Below are 26,662 nucleotides of genomic sequence, written 5' to 3'. Positions count from 1 at the left end.
AAAAATAGTTCTCAAATCTTCATATTACATAAATACTGTATTCTTTTGATAATAAAAATAATTTTTGATAAACTATTTAGCACACTTACGATATGAAACCTGGTTTGCCAGATGGAGATGATGGTTCAGAATATGATAATGAAGTTATGGATTTGCCATTTTTAATTACATCACTTCCATGTAACATCTGTACCTGAAATTACTTTTATTTTTTAATAGGTATAGATAATTGATATTAATTATCTATTATGTTCAATATTCTAATTAATGATAAGAGAGAACTTTTTATTTAAAATATTATCAGGCATCGCTAAACAGTAAATTACAACACACCACACTGAGAAGTATGTAGTAATGAACACAGAACCAATTAATGGTGTGAAGAAAACAAAAAATCATTAAAAAAGTTGTGATAAGTATTTATAAAAATTAATAAATTTAAAAATTAAATTTTATTTTAATATGTTCAACTAATTTATATCAGTCAATAACTTTCTTTAAATTTAACTTTATGAATCTAAAATAAATTCATTTAATTTTACTTGACATCATCATATGATATATTTAATTAACTTGATTTGATCACTTTGATTAAGAAATCATATCTGAAGCATTAGGGTACATCTTATGTAGCAGCACCCAGCGACTGCAGGCATGAACGTGCTTCCAAGTGGAGCAGACAAACTGGTTCAAGCAAATCTGCATGTCCAGAGTAATCACATTTAACATGCAGCAACCACCAGATGACGCTTCTACATGCATGTGCAGAAAGCAGCTACCAAGCAAGTTTGATTGCTGCTTTCACTGCTTGCACTTCCAAAGAAGAAAATGGCTGAGTCTGCTTTCATTCATCATTGTAGATGAATGAAACCAGAATGACAAATTGTATATATATGTTGTATATACTTTAATTAATAATTTTTACGTAATTTAATAATTTCTGATTTTGTAAATGCAACATTTTAAAAATAAAACTTTTTTTTACTAATTCTATGAAGATTCTTCATATTTGTTATGTATCTACATAGCGATAACATTTACCTTTCAAATTTACTGTTTTAATGCTTTTCATATTTTCCATAGCAAGCATTCGACAATCATCACATTGCCATTTTGTAAATGACAAGCATCCACTCTGGACAGAAGTCGCTCATGAGATGATAAGTTCTTACAAAAATTCTTTCCACTCACAGTTGCTGTCACATAGGACATACCCTTATTATAACTTAAAAACAAAATAATATTCTTTAGAGTTTGAATAAACTAATTTATTCCAAATTTTTTGAGACTGTTCAAATTACCCAACGCTGAATATTATCAGTATTTTATATAAAAGATGGTCTACAAAGTGTTACAAGCTAAACTCAATCTATCAAAAGTTATAATCTTTTACAAATTTTGAGTTTTTTACGCCTTCATTATTGGAGCTTCATCTATAATTTTCAAAAACACTAATAATACTAATACCAATAGTATTGTGAGGTCTCAATTGGAGTCCAAAACCTCAACCAAAATCTGTTTTAAAGCAGAAATTTGTTTTATATAAAAATGTTCTTAGTCAATCGAACATAGTAAGAAAGGTTGTTTTGTAAGAAAGTACAATGGGAATTTGACTATTTTCTGCTATGATAGCAAAAACAGAAAAAATAGAATGTTTAATAAAACCAAATGTCGTGTGAGTGCAGCTGGTAACATTAATATTTACAACAGGAGTAAAATTGTTCAACTGCTGCTACGGGTGAAAATCACGACAATTCAATAAACATCTCCAACTAGTGTCTGATCTCTAAATTTGATCCTGAATAGACTGGCAAAAACTAGGGGCCAATTAAGAACGGGGAGAATGGAGATCACAACCAACCAAAATGTCCAATCAGGAATGCAAAATCTTTAAGAAGCCCAAAACTCAAGGAGAGCAGAGCTTTTTCTCACTAAGACAGTCAACTTTAACCAAGTGATACAAGTGAAAACAAAAGGTAAACATGGTAATATGATTTGGGAAAAGATTTTCCTTTTTATTTGGCATTTGTTTTGCATGGAATGTAGTTTGACTAATACTTTTAATGCTGTAGGTATTAGCCATAGGACTAGTGTGGATTGGGTAAATTTCGTGTAATGGTTGCCCTCCATAATTTAACTGAAAATAGGCAGTGCAAGACTGTTGAAATTGATGAGACAGTTCTTTGTAAAAGAAAGTATGAGAAGGGTAGGAAATGAAAGGAACCCATTTAGCAGTGGAAAGTGTTTACTGAGAGAACTGTGCCTGTTTTGTCACTCATATTAATGTTGGTCTGAAGAGATGTTAAATTGGATTGTAAATAAGTTTGTTCATCCTGGGACAATAATTTACATGGATGAGTGGAAAGGATATTTACACACAGATGATTTGGAGAGTCACAAAATTGGCCATAAAACAGCCAAATATGCTGAGCATTTTGTTGATCCTGAAACTGGAGTTCATACTCAAAGGATAGAGCATTTGTGGTCATATCTAAAGGACTGTAAAAGTGTTTCTAAGCATTTTGTTGAAGAACTTTTTGACTCATATTTGTATTCTTTTATGTACAAGAAGTTGATGAAATGGGTCTGAAATTAGTCCAGGTAAAAGGTTTCATATTATATTACAGCATATAGTAAATGTGAACCTTGGTTATGGAAGGGAACCAGTTTAGGAGCCAGAAAGTGTGACTACAGCACCAAATAGCAAAAAGAGGAAGGCTGAAGATGATGATCCTATCAAAGACACTTCTGCTGCATTTTTAAAGGACAGACTAATGGTCATAAGTCATGTAGTAAGTGTATTTTCAGTATTTTATTGTTTTAATCACCTACCTTATTTTTACTCAATTGTGGTTTAAACATATATGTTAGATTAGATAAGGTTGGTTTGTTTTATAAAAATGTGCTGATGTTCTTGGTGAGAAAACACGAAGGGGTACTCTCATTCATGTAACTCACCTTCTTTTTACCTAGGTCTCATATGTAGACCAGAGGTTGCTTATGACATAGAGAAGGTTGTAGGATTGTAAAATATAACCCAAGAATTGGGTTATATTTTACAATCCTATATTTTACAATCCTATATTATATTATTATCATCATCAATCATCATATTTTGGAAAATAAAATATATAAATAAAGTAAATCATTATTAGTATATCTTTATGAAAATGATCATCAATGTATAAAGTAACAATTATTTCATGTTAATTGATCATAACAACAAATTCATTATCTATATCTAGACACTATAGAATAGTGAAAAAGCAGATAGTATACAATGAAAATCAAAATCATCATCATACAAAAATGTTATTTTGCAAGAGTATGGAAAAAGTATCTAATAGACAATGTTTTATGTTATATAAATAACTAACATATTTATAATAAACTATAATTTCTTTTTATGGACTTCCTATATAAAATTATAAAATAAAAATACCATAGTAAATATTATAAAAAATATATACCATAATACACACTTACTTTGCTTTTAATTGAACTAACTGCACGGTTAGCCATATTAGCAACTTCTGGATGAGGATCATTATTTAGCATTAAAAGTGCTCTCCAAATATTTGTATAAACACTAGTATAACTACTTCCTATATTGGTATTTACACTTAAACTACTTAAAGATGTACTAGAGTTTACTCTCCTAATACGATCACTGGTCGGTGTTGCTAATCGGCCATCAACATGGCTTAATAAATCTAAGCTTAAAGCAGGATTTCCTAAATTAAATAAAATTTTATCAAACACATGTTAATTTCAGTCATTTTTATTATTTCAAATTATAAACTAAAATTTACTTAATAGCAATAACTTTTAAATTTATATACTTTGCATTACTAGTACAGTGTCACCCTGATTTATGAGTACTTGATATATAAAAATTTGATGTAATGAGCTCCTTTGTTTTATCCCTCTTTTTTAATTTATGAGAAAAAATATTTGATAGAAAGAAATGACCAATATTTACAAGAACAAGATATGCTAATCATAAGTACAACAAGATTGAAATTCCTACGATTAATGGCTTGTACATTTCAGTTTCCATTTTCTTTATTTCATTCATAATGTGTATTTGTAAGTAGTAGCACTGTTTGTTCTAATGAGGCTGTGCAGTTTAGCAGACTTTATCTCTATATTAGAAACTCTCTTGCTGGAAATTACAATTTTATTGATTGAAAAATAATTTTATTTTCCTAATAGTATAAAAATAACTTATTTTACTTGTTTACTTCTTTTCTGCTTACTTATTATCTTAACTGACTTTTACTTTCTTATCATTAAATGAAGACATGTTTGATAATTTACGAGCTTCTTTCTCTTATGCTGTATTCACTTCCTTCATTTTGTATTAATTCCTTTCATATTAGTGATTAACTTGATCAACAATTTCATTTTATTTAGTTTGTTTTATTTCATTTAAAATCATTGGTTGATAGATAAATAGGCATTTTTGTATCACTTTAATGTTATTTGGAAATATCGGCAGAGTGATAAGATTATACTAGAATGAAATACAAATTTTTACCTTAAGAAATATGGGAAAAACTTTACAACAGTTGTTTTTTTCATGGAAATGAGATATTCTCATAAATCAAAGTTGAACTGTAATGTCAAAACTAAATATTATCATAAGAAATGCACAGAAATTAAATTAAAAATTGCTTTATAAAATAACTAAACCAACTCATATATAGCATTCAAATAATACATTGTCTGAAGAAACCAGAAAATTCTGAATTCAAAATTTCTTCTATAAATTATTATTTTATGAAATGCATTTTCATTTTCAATATAATTTTACATAATATATTATAAAAACAATAGATTTATTATGGTAGCAAAACTAAAAAACTAAATTGATAATATTTTACAGTGGTTTATTTTATTTTGTTTTATTTTATTTTATTTTACAGTGGTTTATTTTATTTTGTCAAATTTGATAGTAATAAAATTAGTTTTATTACTATCAAATTTGACAAAATAAAATACAGAGTGTCTCACATAAAATTGACTCCAATCATTAGAAATAATAAAAATAAACTTAGGAAAAGGACACTCATTCAAAACTTTATTTTAACATTATTTAAATGTAACAGAAATGTACAGATGCTGAAAGTGGTGTCTTGTACAGTACATCTATGTAAAATACAGTACATTATCATGTTTAGATCAACCTTCTATAAAATACTAATGTTAAAGCTTCAATGCATCTGCAAATACTTTTCTTCAGTTCACTTATAGTTCTAGGATTGTCACTCACCTTTTTCCTTTTAAATATTCCCTATAAAATTTACACCACTAATGTTTCACTATCTCAGTTGGGCTGATTTTAAGTGGGACATCCTGTACAATATATGTATTATTATTTCTTCTTCATTTTAAAATAGCAAATTTATCCATTCTTTTTTTAAAGATTAAAATATTTTACTACATATTCTTAAAATATCTTGTTTACACTATCATGACCTAGAGATTATCTAAAATTATTGGAATTAAACCTTTAGAATAAAATATTTGTTAATACTTGTTATATAATAACATTTAACCAGTATGATTATATAGTATAAGAGAAATAAAATTGTAGCCTGATATTTAGGCAATTGTTTGGTGATATATTATAGTATAAGAGATCATCCATAACTGATGTCATGCAAAAATTGCACATTTTTAACCTCCTCCCTCCCATGACATTCATTGACAAAGCTTCAATCATAAAGTGATGTCAAATTGGTTGTCACCCCAAACAAAGCTTTTGAATTATTATGATGTAAATAAACTGCATCAATTAATAAATATTAATATAATATTTATAATTTTATCAAAGTGAAATACTGCATAACAATAGCATTGCTGATACACTGAACAACCTTTTAAGCAGAGAAATAGTATTTACTGGCATAACAAACATTTTCAGTCTTATTAAAAGACCATCTTCAGGTTAAGAATTCCATAAGATGCTTTCTATGCAGTAATCTTTTTATAATAGCATTACATTAATCAAACTTATTTTTTGCTACACTCGCTAGTTAATTATTTTATTCTTGTGGGCTTGTAAGATATTTTTTAATTAACATATATTGTAAATACATGTCTCCAACATTTTCATTGTGTTAATTCTCCACATATTTATGTATATACATGGGAATGCTTTGTCCTGTTATGTTTAAGTCATCAATCTCAATCTCTGCATTACATTTCTAACTAAAGCATTTCAAACAAATTCAAAAGTTGTTTCCCTCCAGTCCATGACAGACATTGTAGCCTACAGATCTAGAAAATGCTACTGAGTGTTGCTTCTCTATATTTCCTTTTTCATTGGTAATATTCTGAAAATAAACTTTGAATTTTTCAGAAAATTTAATAAACATTTTAAATAAGTTTAATGCAATAAGTAACTATTTAACTTGTAAATACAGTAGCCTGCTTGGTCTCAGTTCCATATCCTGACAAATGTAATATTCTATGCATATACAAAATTATTTTGTTTAACTCAACAGATCTTAAAAACAAACAAAAACCTATGACTTCATAGCAATAACACAATTTCATAATGTTACTTATCCTAATATTCTTATGACTTTAAACTTGTAAAAACACAAACTGATGAGTCATTTGTAATAAATAGTGAGAATCTGATAATGTAAATGCCACCCTACTATAGTCACAGAAATTGCTCCAATCACTTTACTGTGGCCATAACAGACTGTGCATTACCAGCCATAGTAAACTAACTGTATGGTAGACATTTACTTATTACTATTCTTAAATTAATTTAAGTACAAAAAACTAAATTTTTAAAGAATATGTTTTTTAAATTGACATTTTGTTAAAAAGATGGGCATTCAAAATTCAATTGATTCAAAATGGTGACCATTCAAAATTTTAATAGAAAAAACAGGAAAAGTCAACAGTGCCATATTAGGTAACTACAGAGCTTGTGGAACTGTATTTGTTGAATTTTTGGCCAAAAATTTACCAACAAGAGCATTGTGAGAGGGTGCAAAATCCATAAATTTTTAAATCACAAATCAGGTTGTTTCCTACAAATTGCTTCATGCAAATGATGCAAAATACTCAAATAATATTCTTTGTTGACAGTTTGGAAAAAATTTGCAATGAGCAACACCATGAAAATCAAAGAAAACAGTCAATATGACTGATTTTTACTGACTTTAATGTTGTCTTTTCAGTCTCGCTTCATCTTTTGAGCATTATTCACTTTATTGTTTAGCTACTTCAATGTCAAAAGTATAGATTCATGTTTCATAACTCATAATGATACATTTTACGAATGATTTGCCTTGAAAAAGCATTTCCTCAGCCACTTGAACACATTTTCGGAAAAATCAACATTTTAAGGACGACATGAGAAGCAACATGCCACAAGTACAAATGATATTTTAAAATTGCTTAACAAGATCCAAATGATACTGGAACATGTTCAATAATATCCCTATTGTTAAATGACAACCATTGAGATCAAATCTCTGACTTGAGTGACACATTCATCAGTTGAAGTAGATGGTCTATCAGAGCATGGTTAATCTTTGGCACGTTCTCTGCTTCCTTGAACATCTTGTACCACTCAAAAACTCTTGTTTTTGATAAATTATTGTCACCAAAGGCTTTTTTGCAACATTTCTAACATTTATGTAGTAGTAATTCCATTGCAAAAACAAAATTTAATGCACATTCCTTGTTCAATCACACTTTACATGTTGAAAAATTACAGGCACAAAAATTCTTTACACACAAAACAAGCATTTAGTTGCAAACGAAAACAGACAATGACATATGGATTGCTGCTAGATATAGATGAAAATTGTGCCAAATGACAAAAAAGCAATGGCAGCACTCTCTTGCATGCACACAGTTTAAATGAACCATTACCGATACTTTTTGATCACAGTAGTACATTAATGTGAGACTGCTGATTTTAGCGGAAAAATTTTGTTAAATGAAAAGAAACTTTCCTTTTTTTATTTGGAAATTATTGTAAACATTCTCCTTCAACTATCAACAGTGAGGTGGGAAAGTTGACACTCAGGTGTCAAGAACTGCAAGTCATTGTCAACAATGGACTGCTTTCCCATGCTAACGCTATAAAAGCTCGCACAGCCGGAAACTTAGAGCGCGTCAGCACACGGAAGTTATTATTGTACTTGTGCCAGTCAACCTCCATGCTTCAGACTTGAATCCCGTCAGAGAAGACATTCAACGGCAGATCTTCCATACCGTCAGTGACCACCATACTTCAGCCATACCGTCCCGTCTCACATAGAGGTATTTTGTTAGAATTCTGTGAACTCTCTCTCCCTAGCAACAGCATTAGGTTTAGCTCATAGCCGTCCCATTTTGAACTTGTAAAGCATTGCATTTAATCCTATGTTAACTGCATTTAATCTAGTAGTCTAGCCTTGTAACCAATTTTGTTGTTAATCTAGTTAACCAATAAAGGTTTAATTGTTAAGACCTGTCTTCTGTCAATTTAAGGACACCTGTTCACTTACCAATGCACCTCCCCACTCATTTTTGCCCTCCTAGCCATCCAACTGACAAGATCAGGTTTCACCAACCCGTGCCATGCAAGTGGTCAGCAAGGTTTAACCCCTGACCCTCTGCTTATTTCACATTAATATTAAACAACTTACTACAACACCTTGTGAGCATGCAGCCCAATGCATTATTATGCATTATTAAACAATGCATTTATGTGAAAAAGATGATCAGGGGTCATAACTCTGCACGTATTACTTTTTTTGGTATTTTAATTTTCTGTAAGTTTATGCTTTGTATAATTCCAGTTGCAAGGTTAAAGGTGACGTACATAAGTTGCAATGAAATATATTTCAAAAAGTCAAAAAGCTTGTTCGTTTTTTTGCTTTTGTACTAAGTGTTCGATTTTTACAGTCGTTGTAACAGTTTGTTTTTTATTTTGTTCTGTTTTTCTTTTTCTTGAGAAAGGTCATTTAACATGACCAAAAATGTTTGGAAGTAATAAAAATTGGGCTGCACGTTCACAAGGCCTCATAGTAAGTTGTTTAATATTGAATAATATGCAGTCTCAAACGAGTAGTATATTAATTGAATTAGTATGTACTTTTATTGCACCAACACACATACTGATAATTTATATTGTATTCTGTAAACTCTTATGAAAACAATGTAATGTAATACCTACCTGAGAAGGATAATGTGCTAAAATACATAATGATAAAAAGAATGCAAAATAAACTAATATACAGGTATCCTTTTATTAACATGGTTAATTAATCCCTTGATGCTACCATATATATCAAAATCGCATTAGTCAAATATAGTATCTGTTAAGTAAAGACAGCAAGTAATGTCACATCAATTAAAACTGCTACTGCATATATAAAGAGATTTCTTTAATTAATTTTGCACATTAAATCCTGCATTAAGCAAGGATGCTTCCAGATTGTGATTTGTGATTCTTTATTCTTGACACTATTACAGAATCATGAAATGGTCTTGGCAATTCTTTACTAAATTAATTTAGTACATTCAAATAGCAATCCTAATTACAACAATTATGTGCAAAAATTCTAAACTTCTAACAACACAAATAACTTTCATCCCTTAATACTTAAAAAATGGTTTACAGATAAGACTAGCAAATATCAACCATTCATCTAAAGTAAGCATTATTCTAATATATTACTTGAAAGTACATAAATACCTGAATTGTATTTACAAACACTATTAAAAAAGTTTATTACTTTTATTTATGTATTTATTTTACATATAATTAGAACTGTCTTACACCAATGATTTCCACTACCTAATGATTAAGTCAAATTGTACAATGAAATAATAGTGATAAATAAAAATTAACATACAGGTGTATACATGTATAAAAAGATATAAATTATATATGTAGTTAAACTTAACCAATAAGTTATACAAAAGACACATAAATAAATAATATCAAATATTATAAAAATATAAATAAATTTAAGAATTTATATTAAAAACCAAGATATTAAAAAAATAAAAAAAAGCACACTATATTATTGGTCAATTACATATTATATAAAATATGATATGATATGATCTATTACGTTGTATAAAATCATAATGTAGAATATGTTCTACTGGTATAAAATGTGAAATGTAACAATAAAAGTATGATCTGTGGAACATTGCTAGATGATAACGAAGAGTGTACATACATGTTGCATTATGTGTTCTCCTATTGGGTATTCTTAGTTTAAACCAGTAATTATGTATTAGACCATTTTAAAATACTTAAAACAAAATATATGATCAAAAAATATTTTATTCTTTTTAATGTCAGAATTAGTAACATGTGGTGAGTTGCTAAATTTATTTAACAGGGAACATACTTTATGAATTTTATGAAAATAACTTTAAATTTTCATAACATAATACAAAAAATTTTTAATTTATGCAGAAAAATATATTCCAATGAATATAAAAAGCAATCATTATCTTTAAATCTATATCCATTCAATAATTTACATCAAAAAAATATTTGATTAAAAAAGAAATCTTTTAGAATATAATTATATTCACTCAACAAGAGGAGAGTGAAACTTATATTTGAATAATATTTGTAATGCTTACCAGGTAATGGAGAAGGTGGAACTTTCAGACGATCTCTAGATGCTACTTTACGTAGATTAGTTGATTGTAAAATTTCTGAAATGTAAAAGCTATTGAAGTTGAAATGATATTAATGAAAAAATAATATATTAGAATTACCTAAAAAAAAAATTACCAGTATTTGGCTGTAAAACAGGATTATTAGTCTGGATAGTATCTCTTACTTTTTCCTCTTCTAAAAACTGATAAGCTACTGCAACAAATTGATTTTCAAATACCAAAACAAGCCACTGAAGTGCCACTACTAATTCCTTTCATGAGAATTCAAAAATTATTAAATAGAATTTTTCATATTTAAATAAATTTAGTATTTTATATTTCATTACTTTTCTAACAATAGGTGAACCATCATTAAGTACAGAATTAATAAGAGTGATTCCAACACTATGATCAATAGAATTTGCATGATCTGATCGTTCTGTTGAACTGTTAATGAATGTTCCCAGTGCATAAACAGCTGCAGTCCTTACCTAGTAAAAAATTTAATATGAAATAACTCTAAAATAAAATTAATTTTAATTACAGAATTTATTTACCTCAGGAACAGGATCAGATAGTAATGCATATAGTTTTTCATGTGCTGAATCTCTAACACCACACCAACGGGCAGCATCGAAATTGGACCATGTTCTTCCCAAACATATTGCTAACCATTGTCTTAAAAGGGGATTGGGATCATTAATTTGCTCTAAACATATTGCTATTAGATTTCCTTGCATAGCAGCCTCCTATACATTTATTAAAAAATTTGGACCAAATTTAATATAATTATTACAAAATTATTTCAAAAACTAAAATAAAAATTAGTAGTCTTTATAAAATCAAATATATTAAGAATAATTACATTTCTCACTAAACTAATCACTAAATTATCTAAAATATAAATTCAACTGCAAGACCTCTATTTGAATTAATTATATATCTAATAGAAAATACAACATGCATTGCAATATTATGATATAATAAATTATTAATCACATGTCTATATACAAGTCTATATACCCATATATATACATATGGGTATACAGACTTTTTCAACATGATGCTGGTTACTTCTTTTGCCTAGTTAATATGAAGAGTGAGAAAATTTCATCCTAAAATGTATAGCCATAATCATTTGATTTTATTTACAAAAGTAGATATAAATCAAATTAATTTTATCCTATTTACCTACTGTTTACACTTTTAGCACACACTACATTTCTTATGGTAATTTTTTAAAATATTCTTATGGTCATATTTTTTAAAATATTAGTGAAGTTAACTCATCTAATAATCTTTAGAAGAAATGATATTACTTTATTGGACAGATACTTTCCAGATGATGAAACTATCATTATTTTCTTTGTTAAGACTGTAGATTAGTAATCAAAAAGTCAACCATGGTCTACATCTATAAATTACAGTATTAATTATGATTTAGAATTTAACCATAGTTACATTGAAAAATTCTGCTTTAATCAGATTATGTTATGCAATTGGTGTCTGAAAAGTCTTCTATTTCTGCTTTAAACAACTTTCTGCCTTACAATAATATTTTATGTAAGAAATCATTCCATTCCAAAATTTGTTTTGTAGTCTGTTTTAGATTGGTTTTACTATATAAGTAACATTCTCATAAAATTACTATATAATTTTGAATTTTAAAGGAATTAAAAACATGTAATGCTATACAACAAAAAGATAAAAAATAAGATCATTAATGGAAATACCCTTTATAAGAATAGATTTAATTATATGCTAATTAATTAATTAAGAAATAATTCATATTTACTTATTTGCTAATTGACTCTTAAATTTTTAAAAACTGCTCGAAATGAATTTAATTTTATTGATTTTTAAATACAGTAGAGCATCGATTATCTGACTTAATTGGGGACTGGGGTGGGTCGGATAACTGAAAAGTATGAAAAAATATATTATTAGTATAGTGTATTAGGCCTGGTTTAAATACTGGCCTCCCTTTCATGGTTGAGCCAGTGCTGCCAGCTAAAACATGCAAAAATTTAACAAAAATAATATTAAAGTAGCCAAGACATAACCAAATATTGTAGCACCACATCACTAGCGGACATTTGAATTTGCCGACTAGAACGCGGTCGGTTAACTGATAAGTCGGTTAATCAGGGGTTGGATAATCGATGCTCTACTGTATTAGTATCTAATGTAAACAAAAATACAAAAATTGAAATTAGTTAACAGCGTTTTATCATTATACCGTATTTACTCGCTTATAAGATGATCTCATATATAGAATGAGGTGGGACTTTAAAGATCAAAATAAAGAAAATTAGATTTATTAATACAATTTAATTTTATTTCGTTTAATCACAAATAAAATGTCAAATGCATGTAAATGCACACATTGTCCCGCAAAAATTACTGGCATTTTAAACTTTAAGGAAAAATCCTGTAAAATCAACAACATAATTTATTCATGTAAAGTTGGACAATCGGGAACCTTTTTTGCCAATTCTTAACAATCAAATCCACTCTCCGCTGATTACACTTATGAGTTTCTCCAAATTTTGATTTCTGAATAATCATCTGTTTTCATGTGGAAATGGATTAAAACTTATATTGGGCTTCCATGTGATTTTGGAATTTCAAATTGGAATTTGATTCAAAAGCTTTGCTTTTCCTATTGCTATTCATCTTTACTCCTGACAATACACAAGAACGATTCAAATCACCTAGATAAAATACTTTTGTTTTTAAATACCAGAGGGTAAGCATCTGGTAAAAAATATGAACACACGGTTCACAAAGAATATTGCAAAAATGCAAAGAATCCTTCATTTATGCATATAGGCTTTTGAAGCAATCAAAAATGAATAAAAACCTCATCTTATATGTGAGTAAATATGGTATTTTAAATATAAATATTAAATACAGTTTTGAAAATGGTGATTTGTTTGTTAAAAAATAATAATAAAATATCTCTATTTAATTTTAAATGAAATAAAAGTTATGATATAAATTATTAAATTATATTAAAATTTAATATTTGCATCTAAAAATATATCAACTAACTTTATTATACTATGATATTAATGAAAAAAATTTAATTATATCCTTACCTGTCCTGAAGGATAATTATGCACAATACAAGACATAACAAAAGCAGCCATTGTTCGATGTTCAGCCTTATAAAAAATAATTTAGATCTCATTATAATTGAAATTAATATCAAATATAATGTAAATACTTTAAATAAAAGCTATATATCATATTTTCATGTAGCTAATCCACGGAAGTTTATAACTCACAAGTTTAGAAAATTACTAGAACTGAAATATTTTGCATAATTCATAGTGTATACTCCATATCCAAAGTAACATTGACAATACAACACTTATTGGAATATATTTTAGAAAATATCATCTGAAACATTTCATTTTTTCATCTATCTTCTACTTCACTTCTATTAGTAGTTCATTTAGATATAATTATAAAATAAATGAAATAAGAAATCCAGGAAAAGAAACATTAAATAGAAAAAAATTTAAAATCAATACTTTATTATTCAATAGAAGTTTCAGAAGTAATTATTTAGGTCATATTTACTGTCAAGAACTATAGTCTGTTTCAAATAAATTAGCATCTAATGCAAACAAAAATACATGCCACTTTGTGTTCTAATTGGTCTAATTTAAACATCAGTTGAACATGAACCTAACTAACTGATTTCTCCACATAATATATTTCCAAATAATTTGATTCTAAAGAATATGATACAGGAAAATTCACTGTGTAAATATAAATATTACACAGAAAATTATTATTTATCTGAAAAACTACACATTATTTATAAAGTTTAGAATAACTTTCCAGACATGTCTAATACAGATTAAACTAAATCTTTTTTTTATCAATGAAGATCATAGTTTTCACCTACAATGTTATTTTTACAAATTTGTGTTCTTAATCATAATTAAATAATAAAATGCAATTATCATAGAAATAATAGATATATTTCATATATACAGTATAAATAAAATAAAATAACAACATAATGAACTAAAAGTTTTCAGAGCAGATGACTACCTGGTTATCTAATGACTAAGGATATTACAATAATAATAAAAAAACTTCTTGATAAAATACAAAAATTTTACTAAGAAAAAAAAAAATACAAAGTGTTTTAAAAGATATAAAAATGAATATCATTTTTTGAAACTTTGTCTTCTAGAGTTTTTATCTATGTTTTAAGTAGTTGAAGACAAGAAAAAGTTATCATTTGTAAATTCAAAAGTTTTCAAAACATAATATCTTTGATCATCAAGGAGCCAATAATGATTGTTATGAATATATTCAGTATTTGTTATATTTCATTTTAGACCTCTTTCAAATTTATTATGAGATTTATATACATAACATTTCAGTATTTAATAAATTAGCATCATTTAAAATATAAAAATTATTTAAAATCTATAATCAAAGTTAAAAATATGACTTTGTTTAACATAAAAATTGCTGGTTAAAGAGAATCGATCAGATTGTTTTGGTGGAATAAAACTAAAATTGCTTGCTAGTTGGTTTGTTTACATTAAATGTAAACTTGTAATAAACTAAGTACCATTCCCATTTGCAAAAAAGTAATGTAAAAACAAAAAAATTTGTTTTCATATCACAAAAATCCCAGAAAATTAAGTTAAAAAAAGCTTAATTTTTCTTTTGTCACAAATTGGAACATTGATAGAACATAAATAGCTAATAGAAAGCTAGAATGGTTGTGACATTATGGAACAATATAGCACACACAATAGAACGTTAATTGCATATAATAAAATATAAACATATCATTACTTTACAAAAGCCTTTGAATTTATAATAATATTTAATTTTTGAAAAGATGCTTAATTCTTTTCCAATTGTGTATAAGATATTATATGACTAGCAAAAAATTTTTCATCTTTTTGAATGTATGCCAAGTTCAAGTACTATTTATGTTGATCAACTTGCCAGAATGCTAGGCAAGGCAATTTGCTATCAACTGTATAGTATTCTTCTTGGAATTCTGTAGAAATTTCAATTGCACTAATAGAAGTTATTTGAATTTTTGTTTTCTCAGATAGGCATTCCTCATTTCCAGCATACACAATCAACACAAACAGAATTTCTCTGTTTTCTGTTTCCCACAATTGAAAAATATGCTTAATTATATTGATTAGAACATGGGCTGAGGCACAAAAGCAAATGGCATATGAATATATGCTTTTGGCAGTTTCAAAGAAAAAAAGAATTGTGATGTAGATGTAGCCTGTGAAATCTAAAGTAATCCTCACATTTTCTAAATATTTTCCTGATAACTTTAGATAAACAGAAGACATGCATAAGTATTCCATAATAAATTGCAAGAGTGTCAAATAATCCACTCTTGACACAACTGAACAATCAACTCACAAATGGGTTCTTTTTTTCAGATAGCCTGCTGGTTATTCACATGAAAATATGGTATTAAAATTATGACAAAGATTAAATATCTTTCAGATTAAAAAAAAAAAAAAAACAAGTCATGTAAAAACTTTTAAAAATATCAATACAAATGCATATGAAGAGTTTAATAATATACTTTAATAAACATATAAGGAATTGTTAATACATCATCAAACAAACTGTTTAAATAAAAAATTAATAACAAAAAGTTTCTATTTATTGAAAAAAAAATCTTATATACAATTTTGACTTTCAAACAATATTTTGTAATAATTTCAAATAAAATTAATGCAATTTTAACCTCTGAGAGAGTTTTTAAATTAAACATGTTATTATTAAATCTTTAAATTTTACATTTGGAAATGAATATGCCCTCAATATAATTTTAAAATGTTATAAAGAGTGGCCTGTATGTTGCTCTACTATTTAAAAATTGAATAAATTTTTGTTTATTAAAAAAAATAAATACAAATAATAAAGTATAGAAAATGAAAATTTTTTAACTATAGACGAAAAAGATGTCATGTAAATGACCCCCATTTTTGTCTTCAAAAACACAAACTATTTCTACAGTATTTTCCAATGTTAACATGTCTGGCTCCAATGCTTGAATTTTTCTCCAAAAGTTAGGTGTTGTCAAATCAGGTGGATATATGTATGCTCTCTGCATTAGAACAATGGAGGGCTGATGGATATAAATTCAATAATTTTTTGTGCATACCTCTATTGTAAATTTTTTTGTAATAAATTTCCAGGGAACAAATTTTCAAAACCTATAACTAAACTCTAAAAATATATAATAGGAAAAAAATTCTAAATTTTTAAATGATAAAGCAACTTATGGTTATATGATACTTATCAAAGTAATAATTTAAATTTCCATTTTCTTCTTCTAAGGTCTTATATATAATAATAAACCTTAAATATCTATCCCAAGGTGCTGTTTTGCAAAATTTGAATTTGAAGAAGAAAAAATTTTAAAAACATTTATTCTTCTTCAAATTCAAATTTTAAATTACAATTCTTAATTATGTACAAAAAAAACCATGCCCAAATTATACTAATAATCAAATGATAAAGCCAAATTAACTATTAATTATATATAACTTGTCTATTAATTAAATAAATATTATATAATTTGAACTACAGTACAGTTATGCCACCATCTTGTATTAAATTTAATAATTAGAAATTAATTAAGACTATTCTGGCAGAAAAGATCAATCTACAGATAAATTTGAACCCACAACTTTTGCTGACTGCAGATGTGTTGCCATTTACACTACTTCCATCTGATCTTTACTTTCAGACCAATTAATTTACAAGATATAACCACACAGATCACTCAGGGCTCACACTGCATGGTGCCAAAATTGCCACTTGGCAATGTTTTAATTAAAGTGGTGTAAAAATATAATACTGGCAATAAAAATTAATCCACTTATTTTGACATTTAGTGTGAAATTGAATCACAAATCGCACTTCAAGAAAACAGCAGAATGTCAAGCGCCTGTACAATGGGAGTCCCATACACTACACACCTAGCAATGTCATGACTAGGGTTTCTCAAACAGGATTCCAGTTGTTTTTTTAACCAGGAAATTCTTCTCATCCCAAGAAATCCCACAAATTTCTTAAAAGTTCATTTCTTTTCTTTTTTTGTGTTAAGGTTGAGGAATAAACTGTCAGAATACATTTGTATTTATTAATTTTAAACGTACATATTAGCTTTTTTTAATTATACTCGTTATGGCATGTCACAGATTGTCAACAATCAATATGTAGCCTATTTGTGACAGGACTCTCAAAATTCTTTACTTGTCAGAACTTGTAATAGCTGAAATAATTGTGCTTATGCTGTCTTAATTTTTAACCATGCCTAGTAGCTTCAATAACTGCATTATGCCAGATTGTGCAAATCGGGAAGGATAGAAACAAGTACGAAATCTGCAAGTATGAAGTTTTTCTTCATACTTGCAGATTTTGTACTTGATTATTAAAGCCAAACGAACTGCCAAATTATTGGGCTATAAGCTTGATACCACTATTAAAGCAGTCAAGGTAGACAAATCAAGAATACTTGAGAGCAAAAGAAGTACTGCAACGCATCTGAAAATGAACTAAAAATCTTCAATACTACAGGTGAAAAAACACATAACATTTGTCTTCTCTTAAATACATTAAAGATGATTCCACTCACATTCATTGAATTGGAAAAGGAATTCTCAGTAGTGAGACTTTTCATTATTAAAATAATAAACAGATTGAGTGATCAGAGTATTGACCATCTTTGGTTTTCAAAATATTATGAAAATTTACAATATTTTGTATTGTGTTTTATTTAAAAAACGAAAATTACCTTCTAAGTTAAGAGTTTAATCTAAGTTCATTTTTTAAAATTTTCAACTCAATTCAAAGGTATTTTTTGTTAAGCAGTTTCCAACAAACTTTAATAAATTTTTTCTATTGCTGAAAATTTCTATGTAATTCAAATGTAATTTTTGATATATATCTTACACAGCATTGTTAATATTATGATGATTTTGAAGGTTGCAGAACATATTAAATTACTTTAAAAAATGAAAAATAATTATATCATTTGATTCTAAGATATTTTGTATATCTTAAAAATAATTAATTCTATCCCAGGATTTCCCGGGAAACAATTCACTTTTATCCTGGAATCCTGGGACAAGAAAAACACCAGGAAATGAGAAACCCTAGTCATGATGTAACATGACAAGTTTGAATGGAAAACAGGAAGTGACATTGAGAATGGAAAGCAGTTTTCATTCAATGTTGTTCAGCATTTCCAGATTTGGGATTTTTTATCAACTGACAGAAACTTTGGGGAATTTTTTTGGAATGGCTTTTTCATTTTAAACTTTTTTCTGTAGACTGATGAATAAAAATTTTGACATCACAGAACCTGTAAAATACTGTTTATGAAAATTATGATCAAATGTGTTAATTAAAATTTTTCATTAAAAAATTATTCCTACTTCTAAGTGACATGTTATTTTTCTTTCCCAAACTTCAAACTGATAAGGCTACCAGCACCTGCATCAATTAGTATATAAAACTGATGATGATAAATAATTTTATATGTGATGAAAAATGTAAAACTGGCAAAATGGTTGAAGATTTTTTAAAAAATTTTCCAGAGTGACTCTTGTCATTATATCATTTATCTTGTTTAATTGCATATTTTTTTTTTAGAGTTTTACTCTAACATTTATTAAAAAGAATATGTAGCAAAGTTTTTATATATGAAGTTTGTAGCAGATAATTTAATAATATAATTTTATGATGAATAACCAAGGGGACCACATCAAGTATTTATGATCTATTTAATCCCTTATAATTTGTTGTAAATTTGACATTAATAAAAATAGTTACATAATTGCACTGAAGAAGTAATGCATACACAGAACAAAATACCATTAATAATGAACTTCCACAATATCTTTCCATTAATAATAATAGAAAAATATCATTGCAATGCTCTTACAATAATTTAATAAAGATTAGTTTTAGATCCATATATATAAGTAGACAAAAACTTCTATTCCGTTACTAACATGAAAGAATGATTTATCATAATGTTCATAATATTCTATTGTTACTTGAAAACCTAACTGAAAGATCAGAAACAAACAAAATTGTAGTGTATCTGTTTATAGATTTCTTTATCAAAAAATTTTATTTTTACTTGATATGTATCTATTAACAGAGGTTAAAAGAATAATTGTTTATCTTTTGTTATTAACGCTATTAATATAATGCAAATGTATTTAAAATATTAGATTTTTATATTATAAAAATTTAAAATCTTAACTGATATTATAAACTTAAAAGAAATGTGTCAAATAAAACCATAATACCAAAAAATATATGTTTAAAATTCAATTATATTCTTTAATTTTGAATATAACATTTAATAGAATAATAAACATATACTATTACTTACAGGAATATAAGGATCTGCTAAAATATTAAGAAAATATTTATGGCCACCATCTCGAACAAGATCTGCTTGACAAGTCTAGAAATTTAATCAGTTAATGAATATATTATAGAATAATTTATTAATATATTTAAATATTAAAGAATAATCTAAAAAACAATTTACATTTAAACGTACATTATCTACAGCAATAACTTTAGCCCAAACAAAGGCTAAAAGTGGACGAAGTTCTCTTGCTGAGCTTTGTAATAATTTCAACACATATGGAAATATTCCAACAGAAAGAGCCTAAATAAGTAATTTAACAAAAAATTTTAATTAAGTTTATAATTACAAGTTCTAATTAATAAAAACTGTAACAAACTAACAAGATTAACAGCCCATGGACCTAAATCAAGAAACCTTCCAAGTAACTCTAATGCTCTTAACCTGTGCACTTGACTGAGAAGAACCTAAAGTAAAAATTAAATGTTTAAAATTATGTATATACATAATATATTCAAGCAGAAATTAAACCAATCAAATATAATTTTTCTTCATGTTACACAATGAATAGGTTTTTCAAAATCATTGCATAAATAAAAAGATGTAGCATGAGATAAACAATCAATTAAAAAAAAAAAAAAAACAAAAATATGGGGATATTAGATTTTGAAAATTTCAAAATTCATTATTACTTTAACATACACCCTTTTTTTCGTATTTATCTAATGATTTTGAAAAACTTAACTACATGTTTCTTTATCTTAAAACAATATGTAACTTATAAACAGATTTTTATTTTGTGATTACTTCTAATAACATATTATAAATGCATTTTCAGATATTAAATTAGAAAAGATACAATAAAACAAACCCAGATTTTTTTTATTTTAACATCTTCAGAAATAAAGCTGTAAGGAACAATATTTAAAATAAAAATACATCCAATTTTGTTTTTACATGTAGATGTTTTCATGGAGATCTGTATAAAAAGATACTGTCCATATGAAAAAATATAAACATCCAAACCCAACAGTTATATGTTAATAATTACTGCCAAATTATTTAGCATTTAATTAATAATAGTAGTAGTAATATAGCCTAATATATTTTGGCAATAGTTTGGCTTTACCATGTGAAAAACATGGAAATTGATTACAGATCTTTAAAACCATTAAAAAAATAATAATATAGTAAACCAATTAATATAATACGATGTGTTTAAACAAAATATTTCAATTTTAGTTAATAAATTAGAGGAGAGACAATTGTAATTTATTTATCAGCAAAATTTAATAAATTTACAGTGGTACCTCGTATAACGTACGCTGCAAATAATGGACTTTCAGTTTGGCTGTTACGTGACTCGAGCAATGGACTGGCTGCGAACAACGGACTTTCCAGCATAATTGGTGACTGCTTCATGGGTGCATTCTTTAATAGCGGTCGCTCTGCGTCTCCTCTACTATGGGAGTGCGCTGCTGTTTGTAAGCATTTAGGAACAACAGTGAAAGAAAGAAAGATGGCAGCGCCTGCACTATCGATAGTATCGTGATGGAGGAATCTATAATTCTAAACTATGAGCTTTAAAAGGCAAAAGAAGGGTCCCAATTATAAAATTTAACCATAAAATGGATTATTTGTTGAAAAAGCATTCAAAATAACCTCGAAAAAAAATTCGTAAAGACACTTACATCATTGTGTGCGCTAACTCACGCTTTCACAATTTCTAAATTCTCATTCATAAAACCACATAGTGGACCCGAAAACGAAACTATCTTAGCCATGGAGGACGCCATGTTGCTTTCCACTGTAAACTACTGCTACAAGAGGCCGTTTTTGCCATTCGACGGCGTGCACTACCACCAGAATTTAGGTATGCGTTCCGCAGGAATTTTTTAACGGATGTTGCTCACGCAGAGTTACGCGGAGGAATAAAAGAACGCACCCCGTGTTCATTTTTTTATGATACAATATGGTTATTTTATGCTGCGGAACAAATTAGATGTTTTAACATGTACTTCTACGGGAAAATGCGTTTCGTATAACGGACGTGCACCTGGAACGGATTAAGTACGTTATACGAGGTACCACTGTATATTATTTTCACAAATTTTATTTATTTGATTTTTTTCAATATCAAAATACTTATAGCTTTTAACATCAAATGTCATACAAAATTATTCTATATTAAAAAAAAGGGGGGGAAATGCAAATCACATACAAATAACCAAACTTTGAATTAAATTTCTGATTGTTTCAAATACAAGATAAAATTGAAATGACAGACTGAGTGTTGTATTTGATTGTTGGTCAAACAAAAATAATAGATTCATAATGCAAAAGTGTTAAAATGTTATATTAACATTAAAGTTTGTTTTTGTAGATAGAGAAAATGGAAAGATAGCTAAATCCTTATCTTGACAAAAAAATGATAATTTTTTTTATAGATAATTATAAAATTAAAATAGTTATATCTATATTCAAAATAGCTAAATTGGAACATAACTGATTAATGCTAAACATGTTCAAATAACTCATAAAAAACAACCAAATCTTAAAATTTAGTTGAGCATGTGTCACCCTTAAATGCAAATTCCAGAATTTTAAAAAAGATAAATTTATTTGTCAAATTAAATCAAAGCAAATTATGTAAAAAGAGAACTGAATTTTCCTCTGGACCATGTTAAATCAAAATCTTGTGAAAAAAGTGTAAAAACAAAATCAAGAATAATTAGAATATTTACATGAACCAATAAAATAAACTCTTTAACCTGCCTGTGTTATTCCTGACATATCTCAAGGTCATGACCTCTGACCTGGTGTGTTGAACCCACGATTTCTTGTTTCTGCTTAGGAACATTTTTTTAACATCAGATGTCGCTACTTGTACAGAATTCCAAAATTAATGACTCATACCAAAATAATCGTTATGTTATCTAGTTTTTGCACAGCAGAATATTAAAACAATAGGAGTTGTTGTTCAGAAGAAATAACAAAGGAAAGTAGACCGTTAGTTAGACTCTGTTTTTACATGGCAACGCTGGGAGAAATAATGCTCTGAATAGGTCAGAAATGATCAAATATTTATTTAATTTAGGTTCAGATGAGTCTGAATTATCCAACAGTAACAATAAATACATACAAAATGAAAATGTCTGCTGGTAGTAGTGATATCAATCATAAAATACCAACTAAAGTGGATTCAGAAGCTGATCATGAGGTAATGCTCATGGAAATAATAGTACAAACGTCTGCATTTTGATAGCGATGATAGTTGGATCCATATGAACTTTACAAGCCCTCAAGTCAACAGTTCCACAGGACAGCAGGAATCCAGTGTAATTTTACAGAGTGATGCTACACCATTCAACTGCTTCAGTGTATTTTTTGATAACAAACTTGTGAACAAGATCGTTGAAAAAATGAACAGGTATGGTGACAGTTTGATGAAATGTGATGATTTATGGGAAAATAGTCGTATAAAAAAACTGGAAACCAACAAAAATCCAGAAATTAGAGAATTCATAAGACTTATTATGGTCACAAGTATCATTAAAAAACCACACCTAAGTATGTATTGTACATTACAAATGAAAATGTTTTATTCACACCATTTTATTTTTGACTGCAATGTCAAGCAACCGCTTTCTGCTTTTATTGCCATGTTTGCATTTTACAGACAATAATCAAGTCTCAGGTGGTGATAACACTGCATAATTTATGCAGTTTATCATCGATCATTTTCACCCACAGGTTCAAATATGCTTACATCCCAGATAAAAATGTGTGTGTAGACAAAAGTCTTATGTTATAGAAAGGCAGACTGGGAATTCAACAGTAGATATCAAGTAAGCATGCTCATTTTGGAGTAAAAAGGTTCAAAATTTACAAGTCACATACAGGATATGTTTGGGTTTAGTTTACACAGGAGCTACAACAGAATATGGAAATTTTGAAGGTGGGCAAGGTGAGAAAGTTGTGCTTACCTTATTAGAAGCATTGCTCAGTAAGAATTACAAGGTTTTTTAGACAGATTTTTCACCTCACCAACATTAGCCACAACACTTCTGGATAAACAAACATATGCATGTGGAACTGTAAACAAAAATCAAATTGAAATACCATGCAATTTTCCTGATTGTAAATTGAAGGAAGGTGAATTTATGACCTGTCAGATAGATGGTTTGTCTGTTTTGTTGGAAAGATAAGAAGGATGTGGCAAATCTAAGTATGATGAGTAACAACAAATTCTCAGATTCTGGTAAATGTAACAGATCAGAAAATACAATAATGAAGCCAAATTGTGTTTTAGAATATAATCAAAATATGGGTGGAATTGATCTGTGTGATGGAGTGATATACAATTACCTGTGGATGAGAAAAATAGTAAAATGGTACAAAAAAAAAGAGTTTTTTCACATGATATTGCACTATATAATGCTTGTGTTCTGTATTGCCAACATACAAAAAAAACAGATATCATTTCTTGATGTTCGGATATCTGTTATTAGAGAAGTGATGGAAAAGTTTCACACAAGCAGACGTAACTCTCCGTGGTTGAGCGTCACATAAAAATCCATTACATTTATCTGAATGGCATTTTCCCAGTCACATACCAGCAACAGATAAGTAAAAAACTATCCAACTAGAGTTTGCAAAAAGCAAGTGGAGTCACGCTACCAGTGTGAACAATGTTCTGTTCCACTATGCATTGTTCTTTGCTTTGAAATTTACCATATTAGAATTAATTTCTAAAATAAAATTTTTTGTTTTTACATTTATTAATATGTCTATTTTCTGTGTGTAAATTATAAAATAATTTGGAATGATACAATAGCCACAATTATTATTTTTCTAAAATGTGTGATCACGTTAGGCTTAACATAAAAAAAAAATCAACATGGAGTGACATGCGACAGAGAAAATATTCACCACATGATAGGTTAATAGCTGTATTCCTAAAAACAATGACATGAACAGCAAAAATACTTTTATTTTGTTTTATTGCTTCTTTTCTAATTTAATACTAGATAAATAAGTACTGTACATAATATAAAATTAATTGTTAAAGATGAGCAAATATCACTTTTATCAAATTTGAATATTAACAGATCTCAAATACACCAAATACTTAGTGAACTTAATTACATAATTTAAATTATTTAGTTAATAGTATTTATTATTTAATTTGGTTTATTTATTTTAATATATTAATAAAGTGTAACAAAAAGTAAAAAGAAATAATTTTACTAAATTTTAAGAAATGAAACTTCAAACTTTTAATTTTGACTTTGAGTTTTAAAGTAGCTTTCATTAGATATTCTTATCTCATCTACAACAGATTAACAAACAATTGTTCTTATTCTCACCTACTGCAGATTTTTACTTAAGAAATCAAAAATTTTCATGATGTAGTCTGCTTCTTTTCTTGTCAAAAATAAAAATAGAGGTCTGAAGTAATACAATGGGAATATCATTGACACAAAAAAATTAAAATTTATTTGTTTGAACTTCAAAATGTTGTTTCTAAGAACATTTATGATGGTAAATATAGTTTATTGGACCATCTGCAATACAACTCTTGTACTGTATATCTGTTAATAAAAGGCACAGATTGTTTCATATATCTAGACTGGGCAATGAGTGGTACTTGTTAGGGTTCTGGAAGTTTCAAAAAGCTCAAGAGCTCCATTTTTGGTAACACACAGTGACCATGTTGCAGATTCATCAATTTGTTTCCTTCACTTACTAAACAGAATGATCCTTGTTATTGCATATTTTTACAGCATGGCCAAAATTCAAGAAATAAGCTGTACTTATTAATTATTCAAATATTTTTAATTTTTGAGTTAGCTTTCATTTGAGTACTTCTGGATCAACCACTGTGTACAGTACATATGGCATGACATTGCAGATATTCATATCATATTCAAATTTATTTTTTATCATCATAGTGTTTGAGATCTTAAATTGCAAACAGTATTTGCCCATCTTTATTGATTGTATGTAACGTGCATATAACAAAGTCTCAACCAATGAACTAATTTATGGTTTTTGATTTCTGTATATCAATACAGAAATCAAAAACCATAAATTTTATATTAATAAAATTTTGATTTATTAATTGGAAGAATAGTGCTACTCTTTTTGAATAAAACATAATTAATATTTACTTTTTAAAATATATAGAAATAATACCTGTAATACTATAGGAAGCTGTTCAGGAGTACCATGATTTTCTGTACAAAAAGTTAACCAAACTTGAAAAGCAGTTAACTGTTCAGCAAAAAATGAACTGTGATGAAATGAAATTCCATCTTCCAAAATCTTTGGTAATTGAGATAAACACAAATCAACAGCAAGGTCCCATGCATTCCTATAAATATTTGAAGATTTTTTAAAATGCCTTATGTAAATTGAAAGCAAGCATATTAATTCATTCCACAAAATTATACTCAAAAAAGAATAAACACATTAACACAAAAATCAGTTTTACAGGCAACCTTCCACGATTGTCATTTATGTAATAAAATTGTATTATGAGAAAAAATAATAAAATCGTTTTATTATTAATTGATAATTTTTCTTATTGTACTTAAGAAAATA

General features: G+C 27.6%; 1 protein-coding gene across 1 annotated transcript in view; it reads right to left on the bottom strand.

Annotated features, from left to right (window-relative positions):
- The window catches only part of raptor (regulatory associated protein of MTOR complex 1), a 106,379-nt gene that overhangs the window by 35,151 nt on the left and 44,566 nt on the right, over positions 1–26,662 (bottom strand). Inside the window, exons 9-19 of the mRNA XM_067270075.1 lie at positions 26,255–26,432; positions 20,440–20,523; positions 20,249–20,359; positions 20,075–20,149; positions 13,746–13,811; positions 11,202–11,393; positions 10,992–11,135; positions 10,781–10,916; positions 10,627–10,701; positions 3,487–3,734; positions 90–193 (exon numbers count right to left, since the gene is read on the bottom strand). Coding sequence (XP_067126176.1) covers positions 90–193; positions 3,487–3,734; positions 10,627–10,701; positions 10,781–10,916; positions 10,992–11,135; positions 11,202–11,393; positions 13,746–13,811; positions 20,075–20,149; positions 20,249–20,359; positions 20,440–20,523; positions 26,255–26,432 — 1,413 coding nt within the window. The remainder of the gene's footprint in view (positions 1–89; positions 194–3,486; positions 3,735–10,626; positions 10,702–10,780; positions 10,917–10,991; positions 11,136–11,201; positions 11,394–13,745; positions 13,812–20,074; positions 20,150–20,248; positions 20,360–20,439; positions 20,524–26,254; positions 26,433–26,662) is intronic.

Source organism: Centruroides vittatus, unplaced genomic scaffold (assembly GCF_030686945.1).
Source record: "Centruroides vittatus isolate TY-2023 unplaced genomic scaffold, ASM3068694v2 contig_364, whole genome shotgun sequence".
Lineage (NCBI taxonomy): Eukaryota > Metazoa > Arthropoda > Arachnida > Scorpiones > Buthidae > Centruroides > Centruroides vittatus.
The sequence above is the reverse complement of the archived record's forward strand: the minus strand, read 5'-3'. Positions and strand labels throughout refer to the sequence as shown.